The 17,686-nt window shown below is 45.9% G+C and overlaps 1 protein-coding gene across 11 annotated transcripts in view; it reads right to left on the bottom strand.

Moving 5' to 3' along the window:
• KALRN (kalirin RhoGEF kinase) overlaps positions 1-17,686 on the bottom strand; it is a 515,104-nt gene that overhangs the window by 68,903 nt on the left and 428,515 nt on the right. For 2 of the 11 annotated variants that reach the window (XM_075757090.1, XM_075757093.1), the window contains exon 1: positions 10,089-10,364. The exons of 7 other annotated variants lie outside the window; for them this stretch is intronic. In XM_075757090.1, the coding sequence (XP_075613205.1) occupies positions 10,089-10,173 (85 nt within the window). In that variant the 5' untranslated portion in view covers positions 10,174-10,364. Of the gene's footprint in view, positions 1-10,088; positions 10,400-17,686 lie in introns of those variants that run through there. 2 more of the 11 variants (XM_075757094.1, XM_075757091.1) reach the window with 2 other exon arrangements.

The following is a 17,686-nucleotide window of genomic DNA, read 5'->3' as shown; positions in this document are numbered from 1 at the left end:
TCAGTTAGACTTGTGGGAAGCTTTCAGTCACTCAGCTTAAGTAGGAAAATCAGAACATCACTTGCCGCCCCACATAACAGGCTCACGCGATCTACGTCTTGGTTGTTTTGTTTGACAGCTCTCCAGGGCACAGAGCAGTTCTGTGAGGTACATTCCCCGTGGTGCCGGTCAACGAGTTTATCAAATTTCAGGTGACGAAATCACTACTACACTCTATCTGCGTCAGCAAGAAAGATGGGCTGGGAACTTGAAGTCTCGGAGAGCATCTGCTGCATGGGAACAGGAGAGCTCTCTGCAGCACCCTGCTGAGGTCTCAGCCCTCCGAAGCTGTGCAAGCGTCTTGACCCAGACACCAGCCCTCCCAATGAGGCTAGCTTGGAGAAACTCATTGATTTTGACTTCTGGAAGGCCACACGGAGCCTCCCATGGCTTTCACAGTGCCTACACCATTGCTCCTTACCAGCAGCCTCCTCAGGGAAAAAATTCTACGTCCAGCTTAGCAAAGAAGCAGAGAGGTGTACTGCATAAACTGCACTGCTTCATTCCTAGCTGCAAATAGCTGTAAAAATGCACTGCCCAAGAAACATGTCTAATAAGTGTTTATCATTACAAAAGCCATCTTCACTATTGCTGAGTGGCTGCTTTCTTTTGGACATATCTTTCAAAGTATCTAAGAAAAAGAAACACTTATTTGAACACCACAGCAAGGGCTGGACTGGTCTAGCAACAGAAGCTCTTTGATTCTGGAACGACTCTGTCGAACGAGTAATCTCATACCACAGTGTACGATGTCTGATCACAGACATCCACCTGCCTGATAGTTTAGTATCCCCAGGACAAGTGACTGCAGTGAATATTCAGCGAGCATTAGCCTTTAGATGTTTGTCTGGAGCCTGCCTTGCTTGAGGTTTTTCTTAGACATGCTGCCAGGTCAAATTTTATGGCAGCACAGCTCTGAGCAGCTACAGCCCTCCCCAAGCAGCCCGGGACGTTCAAGTCTGAGTAATTTCTCCGATACTAAGACAAAGTCAACTAAGATGCTGCTGTCTGCTCAGCACCTGTGCCCCGGCAGGAGCTGTGCTCTGCTATTGCGGAGCTGAACTTACTACTGTAACATTCAAAGTGTTTGCCTCCTTCTTGCCTAAAGCTATGATTTTCCTTCTGCTGCCCTAGAAAGGATCCCCGTTGATTAATACTTATTCCATTTCCTAAGAAGTTTATTCAGCCTCCACACACTTCAGCTGAGAGCGATGTTTGAATATCGTGTTGATCCTCAGGGTTCAAACCACAGAAGGTACAAAGAATGCCAGACTTGAGGCACTTCAATGGTATTAACTGTGAATCATCTTTTTACATTGTACTGCTCAGAAACATTTGGATCTAAAATACATTTGCATTTCTAATTAAAACAGATTACCATTAGTAACTAAAGAATGTCTTAAATCAGAATCCTTAGGCCATAAAAGCTAATTGCACGATGCTAAAACTGGATTTCAAAAATATACATATTATACCCCCTGCAGGATTAATTAAGCAACATCTCTTCAAAAGAGTTCTCAAAAGTGTATTTATTCAGCATGTGGTTAAATTATACCAGGTTGTGCAACACTTTTCGTAGCCTGCCTTGGCGCACGCTTCTGCAGCAGCAGACAGCTGGGGCCTTGTTCGTCAGGGGTGCTCAACATGGGCAAATCTGATTCGGGACCGCAGCGAACCCCAGCCGATGAGAAAGAACACACATGCTGGTTCATGCTCCCTGCCTCACAGCCACCGAGATGCTGCCTTCACCCCTAATGCAATCCTGCTGCTCCCCGCTGCGCAGCGGAGGTTGTTTTAGCCACAGTTAACTGGCGCTGCTGAACAAGATGATCTCTAGTACGTGTGTGATGTGCTTCCTAGGACATGCAGGCCTATAAAAAGGCTGAAATCAACTGGCAGATATAAATCTGGAAGCTGTAACTGCTGAGTATTTGATGCTCAGTTTGTTACCCATTTCCTACATGACCTCAAGAAAGTTCAGAGCGCTCACTGAACTGAAATGTGTTTTCGGATAGCTTAAGACTGGACCGCACATCTTGGGGATGTGAGAAACCTCTCTGTTCCCTAAAGCTGCATGTGCATTATGAAGGGAAAAAAAACCCAACCCACAGCACAACATACCAGGGCACATCCTCAGCTGCTATACTCTGTAGCTGTAATTGTCAGCAAGCCTAAACTGCATGAAAAATTGTTCTCAGTGGATTTAGCTGTAGCTGGGGATGTGTCACTCCCAGCTCCCCTTGGAGCTACTTGCTACATGTGAAATAGGAGCATGGAAAAATACCCAGAAAACTTAACAGTGGAGACACCTCCAGGTCGCTAAATCCAGTCCCATCTTACCACAGTAAGAGTCCATCTCCTTCCAAATGTTTACTTCGGTGTTGTCTTGTGCTAGTGAACAAGGGATCTTTTCTCAAAACTGCCATACAGACTGCCCTTGCGCTTTCCTGTATATAGCAACATTAAATTTCCATGTCCAATTTACAACCTTCCAATACAAAAGATAAAAATCTCCACCAGAAACCACCTACTGGTTCCTCAGGATTACATTTGCTGATGGGTTCCCAGCAGGTCTGCCTCCCAGGCTTCGTCCCTTTACGCAACTTTACAGCCTTGCACAGCCTGGAAGATAACTTTGCAGGGATCCAAGATTTCGAATTTGTTGAGCTGTACCAGGACTAGCAATGGCTGCAACATATGGAACAACCAAGTGCACTGGGGTGCAATAAAGGTAACAGAAAAGCGATTACTAACTCCTCATGTGGCAGCGCACAAAATGTGAGATGTATTTTTTCCATTTTCCAAATGTACTGAGCAACCACAGTTCTCGTACAGTAGAGGAGGACCCATAAGCATCGTGAAGTGCTGGGAGGTGATGGAGGAAGAAACCAGCCAGAGCTGTAGTGGGCTTTCTGCAATGCGATGTTAGGCACGCTACGTTACAGAAAAGCAGACTACGTAAACCAAAGCATATATAATGGCTATCTCCCCATCAAAGAAAAGAAACCCCCATGGCTGTTCTATTATTAACTGCTGTAATTCAGTTTGCAGGTTCTATATCTCATCTCATTAAGACTTTACTTGTGAAATTTTCGTATTCTGTCCTAATTATCTGAAAGGAGCCTAGGTGACGTGTGTGATTTCCACGTTCACAGCCTGCCGAGGAGATGATTGCGGGGCTGGTCCAGGACAGAGGCTGATGGATTCAGAGGCACGTCAATGGGATGCACTAACTGCCTTTAATGCAAGGAATGGTTTGTGTTTCGGTATAATCAGCCACATCAAACATTACGAACTAAAACCAAACAGGTTAATTTTTGGTTTGTGGTTTTCTAATGGCAGACATTAGCCAAGGGAGACGTTTTTGAGCTTATCTCCTTGGGTATTTTCTAATACTTCTTTACACGTGCTGAAGTCCTACTTACTATATGCAGATCTTTTTAAAGAAAACAGCCAGATGTGGTTCTGTAGTAGTTTTTAAAAGTATCTTTACATGACATTGAATTGCGTGATGCAATATTAGCAATTGAACTGTTCTGCAATAGCAACTGATATGCAGTGGCTAAACTGGCAGAGAACTAGATTTCCTTACTGAATTGAAAACCACATCTGCAGATCCCTGTTGTAATCACTAACTGCCCAACCAAATCTTCTCTTCTGAAAAAACAAACAAACCAAAAGTGACTTTTGCCAAGGATGAAAATGTATTCATAAAGCCTGTTAACAGACACGAATTACACTGAAATGTAACGGTGTTCTGCTGTGTTTGAGAAGTACCCTGGTGCTATTTTTTAGACTGAAACATTTTGAGGTTTGGGGGTTTTTTAACTTTAAAATGATAGATTAGTTTTCTTAATACATACAAAAGTTCTAATAAGGTGTATGCTGCAACATAACGGTTTGAAAAAAAAACCTCAAAATCCTTCTGGGGTCATGTGAAATAACCGCCCTTTTTGTTTCACTTCAAAATGGATAGATTTTATTTCAGCATCCGTGCATTGAATTCCTAAACAATACGTCCATCTGGCACTTATTTTATAGGAAAGCAGCATGTTTAACTACCCCATGTTCTTTGCAGTGAACAGGGAATTACCCAAGCTATATTTTTCACAATTATCTGTTCCCTCTCCCTTAGAATAAAGTCTCCCTTTTTCAGGCTTTTGACAAGATGAATAAAGCCTTGTGAATTCTTAACATGTGTCTTGGCGTGAATGGGAAGTCTAGGAGCTCTGCCTGCATAAAAGCAAACCCCATGTTTCTTTAAAGATGGATGAATCTATGAAAATTGAAAAAAATGCAGCAATCCAAATAAGGATCCCCACCATGCATGCACTCCCAGACTAGTAACTGAAAGCTGATCTTTGTAGAAGTTCTTGCTATCTATTTTACACATATGAATTAAGATCTGAGACTTTATTTTCTGTACAACTTTTGTCATATTCTGTATATAACCACATCTCAAAATATAAGGCTGCAAGATCAGTCGCATAAGGGAGACACAAAGCTGGATGACAAGGGGCTAGCCTGTGTAGAGAGAGTTAAGAGTTATCTAGCAATGTGTGTAACTTTCAAAAAAGAAAAAAAATAACACTAGTATTACTCGGATCTTGGGAACTGAAAGTTGTTAAAGCATCCCAAACACTGGCACTGATATGATAAACATCAGATTTACAGAGAGTGGCTGGCGGAAGATGAGAGCAGTGAGCAGAACATCACGTGTAGCAACCAGCACTTTGAAAAACCTCAAACCTCCTGTGCTCTTGGACACTTTATATTTTGCAGTAACACAGATTCACTGAAAACTTGACCTGCTGCATCCATGAACAAGGTTTCTACCCTCGAAAACCCTCCTGCAAACAAGGTAAGATTTAACAACACTTAAAACTGAATAATCCTAAAAAGAGCTCGCTGTTCCCCCAGCCTGCCAACAGAGCAGTGGCCGTGCCTCTCCTTCAACTGTCCACGGTCAGAGGTTGCTTATCGGCAACCTCTCCTGCTGAAATCCTCCTACGTCTCATCACCACGTTCAAGGGAGGACATGCCCACACACACAAATACTAACAGGTTCAGACCAGTGAGTCTTGGTTTACCCCAAAAGACCGGCACGGGGCTGTCAGGCACGCTTTTGGGACACGCTTAACTCAGGACTATCTGTCAGGAGGGTGTAAAGCAAGTGTGGGAAAGCACGTTTCCACACTAACAAAAGGATCGATTTTTTTGCTAGTACCTTGCCATGCTAATCCTGCTTGCTCAACTGAGCACCGTTTTCATCAACTCTTTTGTCCCTTCCAATAACTATCTGCCATGACCTACTGTGACTCCTGACTCAGCCTGCAGAGGTGGGAAAACACAGGACTTGGATGAGATGTTCCTGTCACGGGTTTACCAGTTTTCTCTTAATAGAACTGCAAGAAAATAACAACTCTCCCAAACCTCACCACAGCCATTTGCTTGTGAACCTGCCAGGAGAAAGAGCTGAGCACAACTCTGGCATGAGAGAGACTGCCCACAGAAGACCAGTACACTTGATCCTCTCGACTTCACTGAGATGCAACTAATGAGCAACAGATGGACTTCACCCAAGGAGTATATCTGGGGAAGGTAACAGTTTCCTCATATTTCTCATTCAGTAAGGACCAGGAAACTAAGCGAGCTTTGGTTGACACCCTTCATCTTACTATTGTTTTCTCCTCTGTCTCAATTTTGACAGAACTGCTTTGGCCATGCATTCCATTACGCTTTACACAGTGTAACCATGGCTCAGCCTGAAACACTAAATAAAATATGTTCAAATTAGGAAATGTTATGGGCTTGAATATATTACTGCAGATCACTCTCTTGCTACCACTCAGCACAAAGGTACCAGCTTCCTTAGCAAAGCTCTGCAGCTGACTGCAACACAGTATCAGCACCTTCTATAAAAAGCACCATCAGATCTCACTTTTTACCTAATGAAGAAATAACTTTTATTAACATGCTGTTGACAGCCCTTGTAATGATGCCCGTTTGCTCGATTTCCAGTTAAGGCTCTGTTTCTGACCCGCTAACAAAGATGTACAAGGTGGCTGGCTGAACTCCCTTCACTGCACATTAGTCACCATCACTCTGTCAAGAGAAGCTTACTTTGTTAATCTTACAGCAAAGAGGTCCACCGGACCGAGCCAGTCACAAATCAGACTCAGGGAAGGCTAGCAAGAAGAGGAAAAGGAAGGAAAGAAAGAAAAAAAGGACAGTCAAACAAACAAACAAACAAAAAACCAAAAGGAAGAGCAAAACTGTAGGAGATAGGAGACAGGAGAAACCAGAGGGATGGGAAATTTAAATAAGAGCTTTACCATGAGCTTAGCACAGACACAAACCCACTCAATCTTTCATTTTTAACACACTGAGATTAAAGGTTTGACATTCAGATTAAGTTTCTTTTGTTCTGAAATGCAAAGTTTGGATATGACCGGCAGCCTGTTCAGAAGAGCAGCTGTTCGAGGAGGCAGAGGGATCTTTATTGAAGCCAATATGGCACATCCATTTAAATCCATCCATCTTCCCTGTTTCCGGCTCCCTTCAAGTAAAAAGTGTTTGATATTCTCACCCGAAGCCACTCTGCAGGCACACAGTATTACCTGGGACGTGGTGTAAGGTGGTGCACTGTAAAGTTATGCTGACAATAGATTACTTTTAACCACAGACCCTTTTCTTTGGGCTGTACCAATGTACTCATAGCTAGCTCCTCATGTCCGGTAGATCAGAACATCCCTCTCCTTGTGCTTGAAGAAAAGCATTTCCTACACCTTGTTAGTGCTTTCCACCCTTCTGGTGCCCCTTAGGGCAATGAGACGCCAGTGTGTTCCAGGTTAGGCTAGAACTGAATGAGCTGGACTACTGGAAAGAAATGTCCTCTAAATAAGGCCTTGGGTACGACACAGCACGCAGGATTTAACCTTGAGGTTCAGCCTGAGTCATTAACTATTCTTTACAGTGCATCAGAGCCTGGAGTTCAGTCTCCACCTGACCCAAGCTCCATGTGCCCACTGCTGAGCTTCAGAGCTCTGCGCTGAAGGTAGCGCAGAGCAATGGCACACGCCCACGGGCCTTTGCTCCGCGTTTAAAGGCAACCAAGTTTTGACCTTGTCACATTCAAGGCATGCAGCTGACCATTTGCTTTAGAAAAGATGTTTCACAAAGCAGGAATCCCTCCAATTTCTTCCCTTTCCCTCATTGTGACTCTTTTAAAGGAGCCTCTGATCTGAATCACATAGACAACTGAGGAGATGGACCCCACGCTGGAAGAAAATAAGCTATATTCAATTGCAAATCCTGGGCTAATTTCTAAGGAGAGTTCAATGACTTTCCAGTTATCAGAAGACCATCAGAATTTGAACCCTCTTATCAGTCTACTTTCAGGGCCAGTTTTGCAGCACTAAGAAGCATCCCATTACACTAGGTCACTCTGCATTCCTGCATTTAGGAAATAATGCAAAAAACCTTGCTTGCCCACTCATGGTTCATTAAGGCCGTTGGATGTGCAAGTCTACTGCTCTTAACTACCCCTTTTTATGGCTGAAAGCAAGCGACAGACTCTTGTTCTGAGGCACTCCTATATTAGGATTCATATCTCTCCATACACAGAGTCCTTATTTAGTTCATGCAAGCGACTGTCGGGGTCAGAGCAAAACTGCAAATGGTACTAAGAGTCAGTTGCTTTCTCTGGATGGATCCCAACAGCTTTGTACATGGGCAAAGCTGGCAAGATCAGAAATTCACCCAGAGAAACAAGCGAAAAAGCAGTATCAAGGTCTCTACTGCTGCAAAAGACAGGATAAGATTGATGCAAAAGTTTGAGTTATCTGTCAAAATCCTTCAGAGAAATGCCCAGTTACACAAATTTTACATATTTCATGACACATTGGGGACCTAGGGTTTGGTTTTTTTCAGCTCTGCATTATTGTTGCTATTTAGGAGATCAAGCATCCACATCACTTCCTAACTCCACAGCATGAAAAACACTGATGCAGCTTGTACTGACATAACCTCTGTTTAAGCACAGACTGCACGCTCAGCTTCTCAATTTCTCTCACCGGACGGTTCTTATTGGTACAACAAAACCTACTCAGTTATTGCAAAAGATCAAGATACATCAGGCATCTGTCACCAGGAAAAAGGAGAGTTGCATTTCCAAAGGCAAAGGGAAGGTCATTTATGGGGCAGCAGTGAGAACAGCTCCAAGGTGCTTCACATCCATCTTAAATACAAACTAGTCATCTATTGGGCTGCAAGTCTGAGATCAGTGAGAAGCCCTGGGACAAAGAGCATCCCCCTAGAAGCAAAGATGATCACTAGCAATGAAGTTAGAGCTTCAGAGGTCCGGTTGCCACATTAAAGCATCTCCAAGCTTAATGGCAGAAGCTGCCAACAACAGCACACTGATGCTGGAGTCTGGGGCGCCCGAATCCCTCATCAAATGAGGTTTGGTACCTGCTTATGTTCAGGGAGTATTTCCACCATGTGACTAGCTCTGGTTTTCTTTAATAAACACAGCATAACAGATAGCCTTTTACAACTTTTTGCTCAAAGTTTACTACCAAGGACAAGAAAGAAGTAAAACAATCAGTATCACAAAACACCTTTTGTTACTAACCCGATAAACTAGAACTGCAAACACAGTTAACATTTCAAAAGCAGAGAGAAGAGCCAGCTGTTTCCCCTTCCCCCTTCTAGAGTTTGCAGGCAGGACAGGCAGCAGAGAGATTTTAATCTGTTAGAATCAACGTTTTAAAGACCAGAGCAATGTCAGAGAGCTTGAATACTGCTCCAACCTGCTGCACAGGCCAACACATTAAAGCACAGGCTGTCGGAGAGACTTTGCTTTCACAGTAATTTAGTACCACAACTTTCCTGTTAGCAGCCCTACCCCTCCAACCAGGTTACACGTTCCTTCTGAAAGGCTGCAAAATAGTGGGGTTTTCTGCATGGACCTCAAGAGTCACTTCTGTGGCATGAAGTAGCGTGTTCTCTCTAGGTTGAAAAGGTCGGCATCTTATGAAATCATGGCAAACTCCATCACCAGCTAGTTTGCTGCTGTGATAGGAGCGTGACTCTAATTCACTAACCGGGAACCTGGGCTCCTGCATTGCAAATGTGTACCTCATGAAATCAGTAAACCCACCCATCCTCAAATCATCTTTATCTGGGGATGTGCAAATGGGTTCCACGATTACAGAAAAAGTGCACTAAAAAGCTTTGCTCTTTAAAAAAAAGGACCTAAAACAAAAGAAAAGGCAAGTTTCGTTTGGGACATTTTTCCTTGGCCATTCAGAGAACAGGAAACACTGAAATACCACACACACATCTTCAAAAAACTCACATTATCCAGAACAAGTTCAAGAGCCATATCACAGCATAAAGGCTTCAGTCAATGCATGAGCTGCACTTTTCCTTGTAAAAAAGCCAGGTTTTTATTTTATTTTTACAAGGCAGTCTAGCTGCCATGGCTTTCCCACATCTCTTAGCTTTTCAGCTCAGCCAGCTTCCCCAGACCATTCAGAAATTTGTGAACTGTGAGAAACAGATGTTCTCAAAGCATTTTGCTCCTATCCAAGCCCAAGAAAGACTAGAAAGGGAAAAGAAAAAAAAAAAAAAAAAAGAAATCTCATTTAAGCAAATACTTCTCCCCGCCCTATTGACCTTACAGTCCCAGGGTGTTTCCTACCAGCAACGATAAAATGTATCCTGTCAACTTTGGCCCTCTCCCTCCCGATGCCCGCGGCCGGTTCACCCGCCCCTCCGGGCAGCGGCCCCGCGGCTCCCTGCCGAGGGGGCCCCGGCCGCGCCGGGGGGTCCCGGCCGTACCCGCGGTGCCGAGCGGGCTGCGGTGCGCCGAGCCCGGCCGCTCTCCGCCTTCACCTGCCCCTTCCCTCCGCTCGCCCCCGGGGCAGAGCGGGCGGGGGGACGCTGCCCCGCCGAGGGCACCGCTGGGCTCCCGGCCCCTCAATGCCCGCCCCAGCCCTCCGGGGGCGGGGGGGGCCGTTCCACGCACCCCGGACCCCACCGACCTTTGCAGGAGCAGCAGCAGCAGCACTTCGCCAAGAGCCATCCTACACCGGAGCGGGCGGGATAGCCGCGCCTGCCCGCTTTCATGCTGCCTTCGGGCTGCTCATGGCAAGAAGCCACCGGCCCGCTTGGGAAAAACAACAAATCACAAAAAAATAAAAGCAAAAAAAAAAAAAAAGCCCTAAAGCAAAATAAAATATGTAAAAATAGCCGTGATAAGCGGCCGCGGCGCCCACCAGCCGCTGTCCCCGCCGTGCCCGGCGAGCACCTCCGGGGGCGGAGCGGGGCGGAGCGCGGCCCGCGGCCACCGCGCCGCCTTATGCAACGGGGCGGCGGCGGGCGGAGCGCCCTGCGCGGCCGCGCAGCGCCCGCACCCGCGGCCGGGCGGGGAGGGAGGGGGCCTGCGGCGAGACGGGGCTCCCGCCTCTGTCTGGAAGGAAAGAGAGTTTTCAGGGGGAAAAAATGCTGTAGCTGCGCTCAGGCAGGCGGCCGCGACGTGCGGCGGCATCCGAAGTCGGTAGCGAGAAATAAAAACTGCCTCGGAGGAAGTTTGCTGAAGCTCTGATACGTTGTGTTCCTCCAACGACTTTAAAAGGCAAAACTTCCATTTATGTGTGTTTGGGTTTTTTTTAAAGTTCATAACTTTTTCTTTTCCCAGCGCCATTCCTCAGCTTAAGCATCTGACAGCTAAAACTTTTTACAACTAGTTGAAAATGCTAACCGGCCTGTTGTGATCCCAACTGCTCTGTCTGCTTTCTGCAGTAGGAGACCTGCCTGAAGCACTGAAGGGTAAATGCTTACCCTTCTGGCACACGGACCAATACGCCCGACATCCAGAAGCACAGCTTGTTTTGGAAGGTGCCAGCCTGTTGTGTGAGGATTTCCCACCTAAAGCATGGAAAACTGGAGGTGCCAAAAACGTCCTGAGCCTTGCTGCAGGCAGCTGGTAGAAGAGGTCGGGCAGGATTCCAGAGCGGCAGCATCATAGTTTTGCACTCTTGCATGGAAAGCTGAACAAACCCAGTGAGCTGCTTCTCCGAGGCATAAATACATAGGGAGAGGGAACAGCAGAGCGGAGATGTGCTGTGCTTTGTGCCTCCGCGCCAGGACATCAGCCTGAGCAGGCATGGCTGTACCGATGCCACTGACTGGTGATCTGGTCTAAGGCTTTGCTGTGCAACAGCTTTGGAGCAAGTGACACTTCATGGGGCCAAGGGCCATTTCTGGGCAGGAGGTGAGGGCTGCAGCTGCAAATATGAAACCTTCCTGCTTCGCTTCTGGCTGCGCTGTAGGAACTGTTCTTCGACTACAGCCTCACTGGAAGCGCTGGCAACCTCATAGCAAGCCTGGTGTAAAATTTTTCTGCCAATGCCCTTGAGCACCAAGATGCTTTTCAATACATGAGAATGACGGGAACAATAACTCTGTTTCCCCTTTGCTGTGTGTCATGTCTTTCTTTGACTTGGGGCTTTGCCTATCTGGGGGAATGTCTCTGCAGTGCACTCAGAGCTCTTGTGCCTGCAGCAGGGAGATAATATGTCTCACTGGAAGCAGAAACCGCACCTACAGCCGGAGAAGGAAGAGGTGGACTACAAACCAGCCAGGACACCCCACCCTTCGGCACGTCTCCCTTCCCTACAGGCCGTTTGGCCCTGCTGCGGCAGCCCGGGCAGCAGCTCTTCAGGTGGCTGTTTGGCTACCTGCAGTGCCAGGCAGTACGAAGGCACGGGCTTACGGGCTTACGGCCTCCGCGTGACTCGGGAGACTTGTGGCAGAGCTCTTTTGAGAAAGCAGCTCTTCACTTCTCTGCTTTCTGCTTCACACCGCATCTCTCTCTTCTCTAACCTACTCACAGCATGCCCACCTTCTGCCCTATGGGCTAGCTGCCTCCCACCTAAAACTCAGCCTGCTTTGAGCAACAAACAAACAAAGGGATAAAATGAATGTGGTCTTCAGTGGCATCTCACTGTTCATGTGCCCTCTGCCCTGCGGCTGCCTGGGCGGGCGATACGGGCTCTGAGGTGGGAGCAGCCCCTCGTCGTGTGCCTACACAGCACCCAGCACAGCGGAGCCCTGCTCTCGGTGCGTTGTAAAAGTCATCATAAGAAAACCTTTAAGACCGCTTGCTTCAGAAACTAGAAAACGTCCTAAAAGTAGCATTTCGCCCCGAAATTCCCGCCGTTCTCGGAAGAGCTGGCCGCTCCGAGGTCCCATCTCGGCGGCAGCAGCCCGGGGGTGTGCGGGACCCCACCCGCGCCGGCCGCGGCCCCGGCGGCCCCGGAGCGGGGCGGTTGGAGGGACCGGCGGGGACATCTAGCGGCAAAGCCTGCCGTGGCGGGGCGCAGGCAGGGAGGGAGGCAAGGAGAGAGGGAGGGAGAACCCGGCCGCGCTGCTGGGAGCGCGGAGCTTGGCTCGTCTGGCTCCAGGAGCGCCTGAGCGAGGCGGTGCGTGTTCCGCCAAAGGCGCAGCAGTAGAGCAGTGCTTGGGGGCGAAGCGTCGATGAAAGGGTGCTGAGGCAGCGAAGGCTGAGACTCTCAGGAGGGTTTTGAAGGAAGTTTGTAGGTCTCGTAATTGCAGCTAAACTTTAAAACATAATGAAAGTGCAATTTCAGCTCTGAAAAACTGTTTGCTTAATTAAAACAGAAGCGAAGTCATTATTGTGGGGGGAAGCTGGCTACCCCCTCTTCTGCCCCCCAATCTAGACTTCTAGCAATATTACGAAGGTTATATCAAAAAAGTTACTCTTAAACCCCATGTATATCTATGCATACTCACTGATGAATTATACGTGCAATAAATACTTCACAAAATAAGACTGAAAGACATAATAATCACATCATATTGATTAGCTCCTATAAAGCAGAAGAGGAGCCATGCTATGGGCACCGTCTAGCTCAGCTTCAGCCCTGGCTGAGGAAGACTTCTGTCAGCAGCAGCAGTGGGAACTATGCTGCCAACCGGGTTGAGCCTTTAGCTTCAAGTAGGGAGTTTGGCCTTTAGGAAGTAGAAGTGTTGCAGAGATCACACGAGGGGGGAAAAAATCTGCAGAGCCCATTAGCCCTAGGTGAGGAGGCACTTGCCTGGCACCAGAAATGATCCGTAACCTCACTTCCTATGTTCGCATCCTATTTTTCATGTTATTATTGGACAGGGTGCATTAATGTGCGACTCTGTGGTCCCTAAATAACCTGTACATCCCCTGGCAAAGAAAACATTCCTTCCCTTGCTCTAACCTATGCTGAGTCACAGGAATTCTTCGAGGAAACATCTCCTGGCACCATGCTCCAAACACAAGCGCTGTTATGTGCAGTCGAGTGGCTGAGAAAATTTTAGGGTCCTGCCCTGGTGCACCTGAAGCTAAGGCTATTAGTGGTGTGCCTGCGCTGCGGGCCAAGTGTGCTGCCCTGTGTAATGCAGACGGTGGAAGGGAAGTAATCTCAGTCTATTGTCAGGATGACGAGGAAATTAGTCCCGTCTGCTCTTAAATACACCTTTAGAAAGTCCCCAGGCATATGAGTTGCTTGCATAAGAAATCTGAGAGTCTGTAGAAATTACTTTTGCTGTAGAGGGGAAATAAGTTCTAATACTTTTACCCAGTCCTCTTGTGCAAATTTTGGGGTGAAGGATGGAACACATCAACTTTTTATACTGTCTCCAGTGCTCCCTCATACCTGCAGCAGCCATTTCATTTTCTTAGGTTATAAACCAAGGGGCCTATCTGAGGGAAACACAGGACTAAATAACTAGTGGATGTAAGCTGGCATGGCTTCATTTGGGCCAACAGAAATGCCTGGCCCAGATTGCCCTGGAGGTCTATGATGCAGAACAGCAGCAACAACATTTCTCCCACAGTAACAGGTGATGCTTCCTTCCCCCCAACACATATAGAGAGATGAATAATGTAATAGCCGTCAGGAGCATCTGTTCATTACTTATGCAAGTCAATCCTACATTGTGCTTTAGGGTGTAAAGTGATCTCTGCAGAAAATCCATCCCTATGGGCACCACTATCACAGAGTAAGATGTATTATGGCTGATTTATTTTTTTAATCCAATGAAGCTTAAGTATTAGCTACTCATTTCTTAGGAAGGAATAGGAGACCAACTATCTAACAGAAATAACTCATGGATGGCAACAGGAAGATGGATTTGTACAGCTTTAAATACATCATTTAAATATGTGATATGACTTGCAGAGACATATTCAGATAGGGCAAGGACATGCATGAAATTTAAGCTTTGTTGAGAGGGAGAGTTAGGTACCTCTGGAGAGCAATTTGGATGGTGCGGGCAGGACAGTAAACACGGACGTCCCAAGAACCAGTCAGTGAGAAACACCAAGAGCAAGGAATTAGCAGAACTTGTTTTCTGATTATGGTCTTGTTTCAGTTCATAGAGAAATCAAGAGTTACACAGCAGCTTGAGGAGCCCAGTAGATGCTAGCTGACTAGTTTCATTACTGATTCTCCCACTTGCTTTCTCAGTGACTTTAGGGGAAAAAAAATGACCATTTCATGCCTCAATTTTCCTGTGTGCACTAAAAGGATATTAGCATTGCACATTCCCTTCAAAGTGGTCTGAAACAGAGACTAGACATCCTACACTGAACAGCAAGAAGAGCTGTTATTGTTTGATGTGTCTTGAAATGAGTGTGGCAGAATATGGCTCTGACATTATTGGCCTTTAGATTTAGTATTAAAAAGCACCTCGATCAATATGTCTTGCCTGCAAATGCTACTTACAAAAACCAGGTAAATCTGAACAATTGGAGGGAAAGTAGATTGGCAGAGTGAAGCACTCCTTGCTCAACCAGCACATTTCAGTACATTATTCTTGGCTCTGGCTCCAGCTATTTTCAACAGCACTAAACATTCATTAGATTAAATCAAATCAACCACATTCTTTAAAAATAGCCAGAGCCTTGTCATGCCAGTTGGAAAAAACAACAATGTTATTGGGTATTAAAACAGATCAAATAAATTAAAAATAAATAAATAAATAGAGTCATATTCCCTCCTGGCGCAAGGGAGCACAACTCCAAGGAGAGGTTTTTGGCTTCTCGGTTCAGCACAGTGGTAGGTAAAAAAAGAACATTCTCAACTAGCTAAAACAAACAATTTAAGAAGAAATATAGACAGTCCAGCACAAACTCACTCCACACAGAACTGCAATGTCGGCATATGTTCAGCAAATGTTAGAATATATCATTCCTGATCCCTCTGCTGTAGACATCAGGACGGGAAGGGTTTATGGCAACTTAGAAGAGCTGCCACGACCAAACAGCATCCTGGCCCACCAACTCTACCATAAAGCCCTAAAGGCCACAGCCAGACCTGTCTGCTCTGCTGAGATGGACCTCACCTTGATGTACTGCACAACCCACCTCTCCCAAACATTGCAAGTCCCCTACTGACACTAGCCTAACTTTCTTTCCTAATTTACAACCCATCTTTTTTCTTTATGTGTATCCTATAAAGAAGGAAGAGCCCACAAAAACAAAAAAACAAGTTGCTTGGAGAATTATCCCCAAAAGTATCTTAAAAAGATCATCAGATGAACAGCACGAGGTGGATGGCTGTAGAGCAGACTGCAGAACAAGATCCATACACTTGCTTCCATGTGATTCGGTCTGTTTCCAAGGGAGCTTAGAGCAGCCCCCAAAACATTCACATAGGTATGATCTAGGAGAGCTTCACCCCCTCTCAGGAGCAGAACAGACCTGCAGAACACCCGCGGCCCTTCAGCCTCCAGCCTAACTCTGATTCCTACATTGTCCAGTTCCTCTGGTTTCCTGGGCACAGGACCAATTCCTCTGTATCTACAGCCTCTTCCTAAGCAATAACCATTTGCTGACAGTGAGGTGCTTAAGGAAACAGTTAAAAGCAGCTGTACAGTCCTGCCCCGCTGCCTTCCTCCAAGACCTCAGTGCAGGTTCACCTGCCCCTGGACTGCCTCTGCTGCTTCAGCAAGGTCTTGTGTGAGCAGAAGGGACTTGCCTGACCCACCAGCTGTACCACCAGATGGGTTACGCTCAGATGAGGCTGCAGCAAAGAGCCTCACGTCACAAACCAGGTTAACGTTAAGAGGCCCAGTAAGTGGAGCCACGTACCACATTATGTTAGTACGGTACCAACTGGTTGCTGGAGAACTACGCTGGATGGTGGACACATCCTGAACAAGCTACTGGTCAGAATAAAAAACCCAACCCTTCAGCAGAAAAGAGTGAAATCAAAATTTAAAGCAGGTTTTGTGTTCATTTCCTGAAGCACTTATCTCCATTAGAGCAGAGACATATCTTTGGGAGTTATTGCAATACCCAGTGATGGAAGACACAAAGCATTAAAGCGCTGCCTTTTGGACATGTTTTGGCTCCTGTCTTACTGTGTTGGGCCTCAGTGGGGAAATCATGAGCCTATGGCAGCCCCTCGTGGTCTGCTTTCCAAGACAAACAGGAGCCTCATCCACTTGTGCATGACAAAGTTGAGTTGTTGTTTTAGCAGCTACAAACTAATAGTGTAACAAAAGTATTCCTGACCTACCTGTCTCAACTTGCCTGAGGTTGTTCTATTTGGATGGTAGAAACCACAGCTAATTTTCTCTTTAAATGGCATTTCTGCTTCCTTAGAGAAAGTTGTTAGCTGGGGTTTTTGGGAGGTTTTTTGGGGTTTTTTTTTGTTTGGTTTTTTTTTTTTTAATGGAAAAGTATTCAGACTATTTTCCTGAGATGTTTTGCAGAAAATTGCAAGTTCTGTTCATTGCTTACTCCCCACCTATTATCCAACACAATTATGGTTCAAGGCAAGCTAAAAGAAAAATTTAAAAAACTGGCACGCACCATTTGCTAGTTAGAGAGAAAATTTTCTGTTTGGCCAGTCTGGAGGAATTGGACTGGAATTAAAATAAAATTCAATGTCAATATTGTAAAAGCTTTTATTCATTTAGGCCAAATTATTGCATTAACTGTATTTTCCACTTCCCTTTTTTTCTAGGGTAAAAAGAACGCAGAGAAGTTCTTACCAGGCAATGTTTAGGATGGCAAAGCTTTCTGATTTACAATACCAGATCTAAGACAAGCATAAAGGAATCTGTAAAGCTGTTACTGAAACTTATGGCAGGTATAAATAACAAGGGCACATGTAACAGACAGCCTGCTGTGCGGTGAATTAAAAAAAAGAAGTTTTTAAGCTATTTTTATCAGCTGGTGGAAGGACTGGCTAGAAAACAACCCCTCTGTTTTTATCAGTGTGGAGCACCTCTGCCTGCTTTCATTCTTTACTGTCCACATACTACCAATACTGGCATTTTTGGGATGCTAGCTCTCTGCCAGGCAGGATTTCTGCTGATGTCCTGTACAGAAATGCTGCTCCAGGGAATGTCAATGAGTGATTGCTAGTCTAGCACCAAATACTCTAGAAATCCTCCTTCTGCTCGGTACTATCAGACATTGCCAAAAGCTGGACTTTTACACATTGGCGTTTCCAGTCACTGCAAGACAGAAAAAACGGTTGTCTTTCTGTGAGAGGGACAAGTACATGATGTCATGGAGTATTTTTTAATTCCTACGTTCAGCCCATCTCTCAATATGTAACAGCTCCACATT

This window comes from Balearica regulorum, chromosome 6 (genome assembly GCF_011004875.1).
Source record: "Balearica regulorum gibbericeps isolate bBalReg1 chromosome 6, bBalReg1.pri, whole genome shotgun sequence".
NCBI classification, from domain to species: Eukaryota; Metazoa; Chordata; class Aves; order Gruiformes; family Gruidae; genus Balearica; species Balearica regulorum.
Note: the sequence above shows the minus strand (reverse complement) of the source record. Positions and strands in the feature narration are given on the sequence as shown.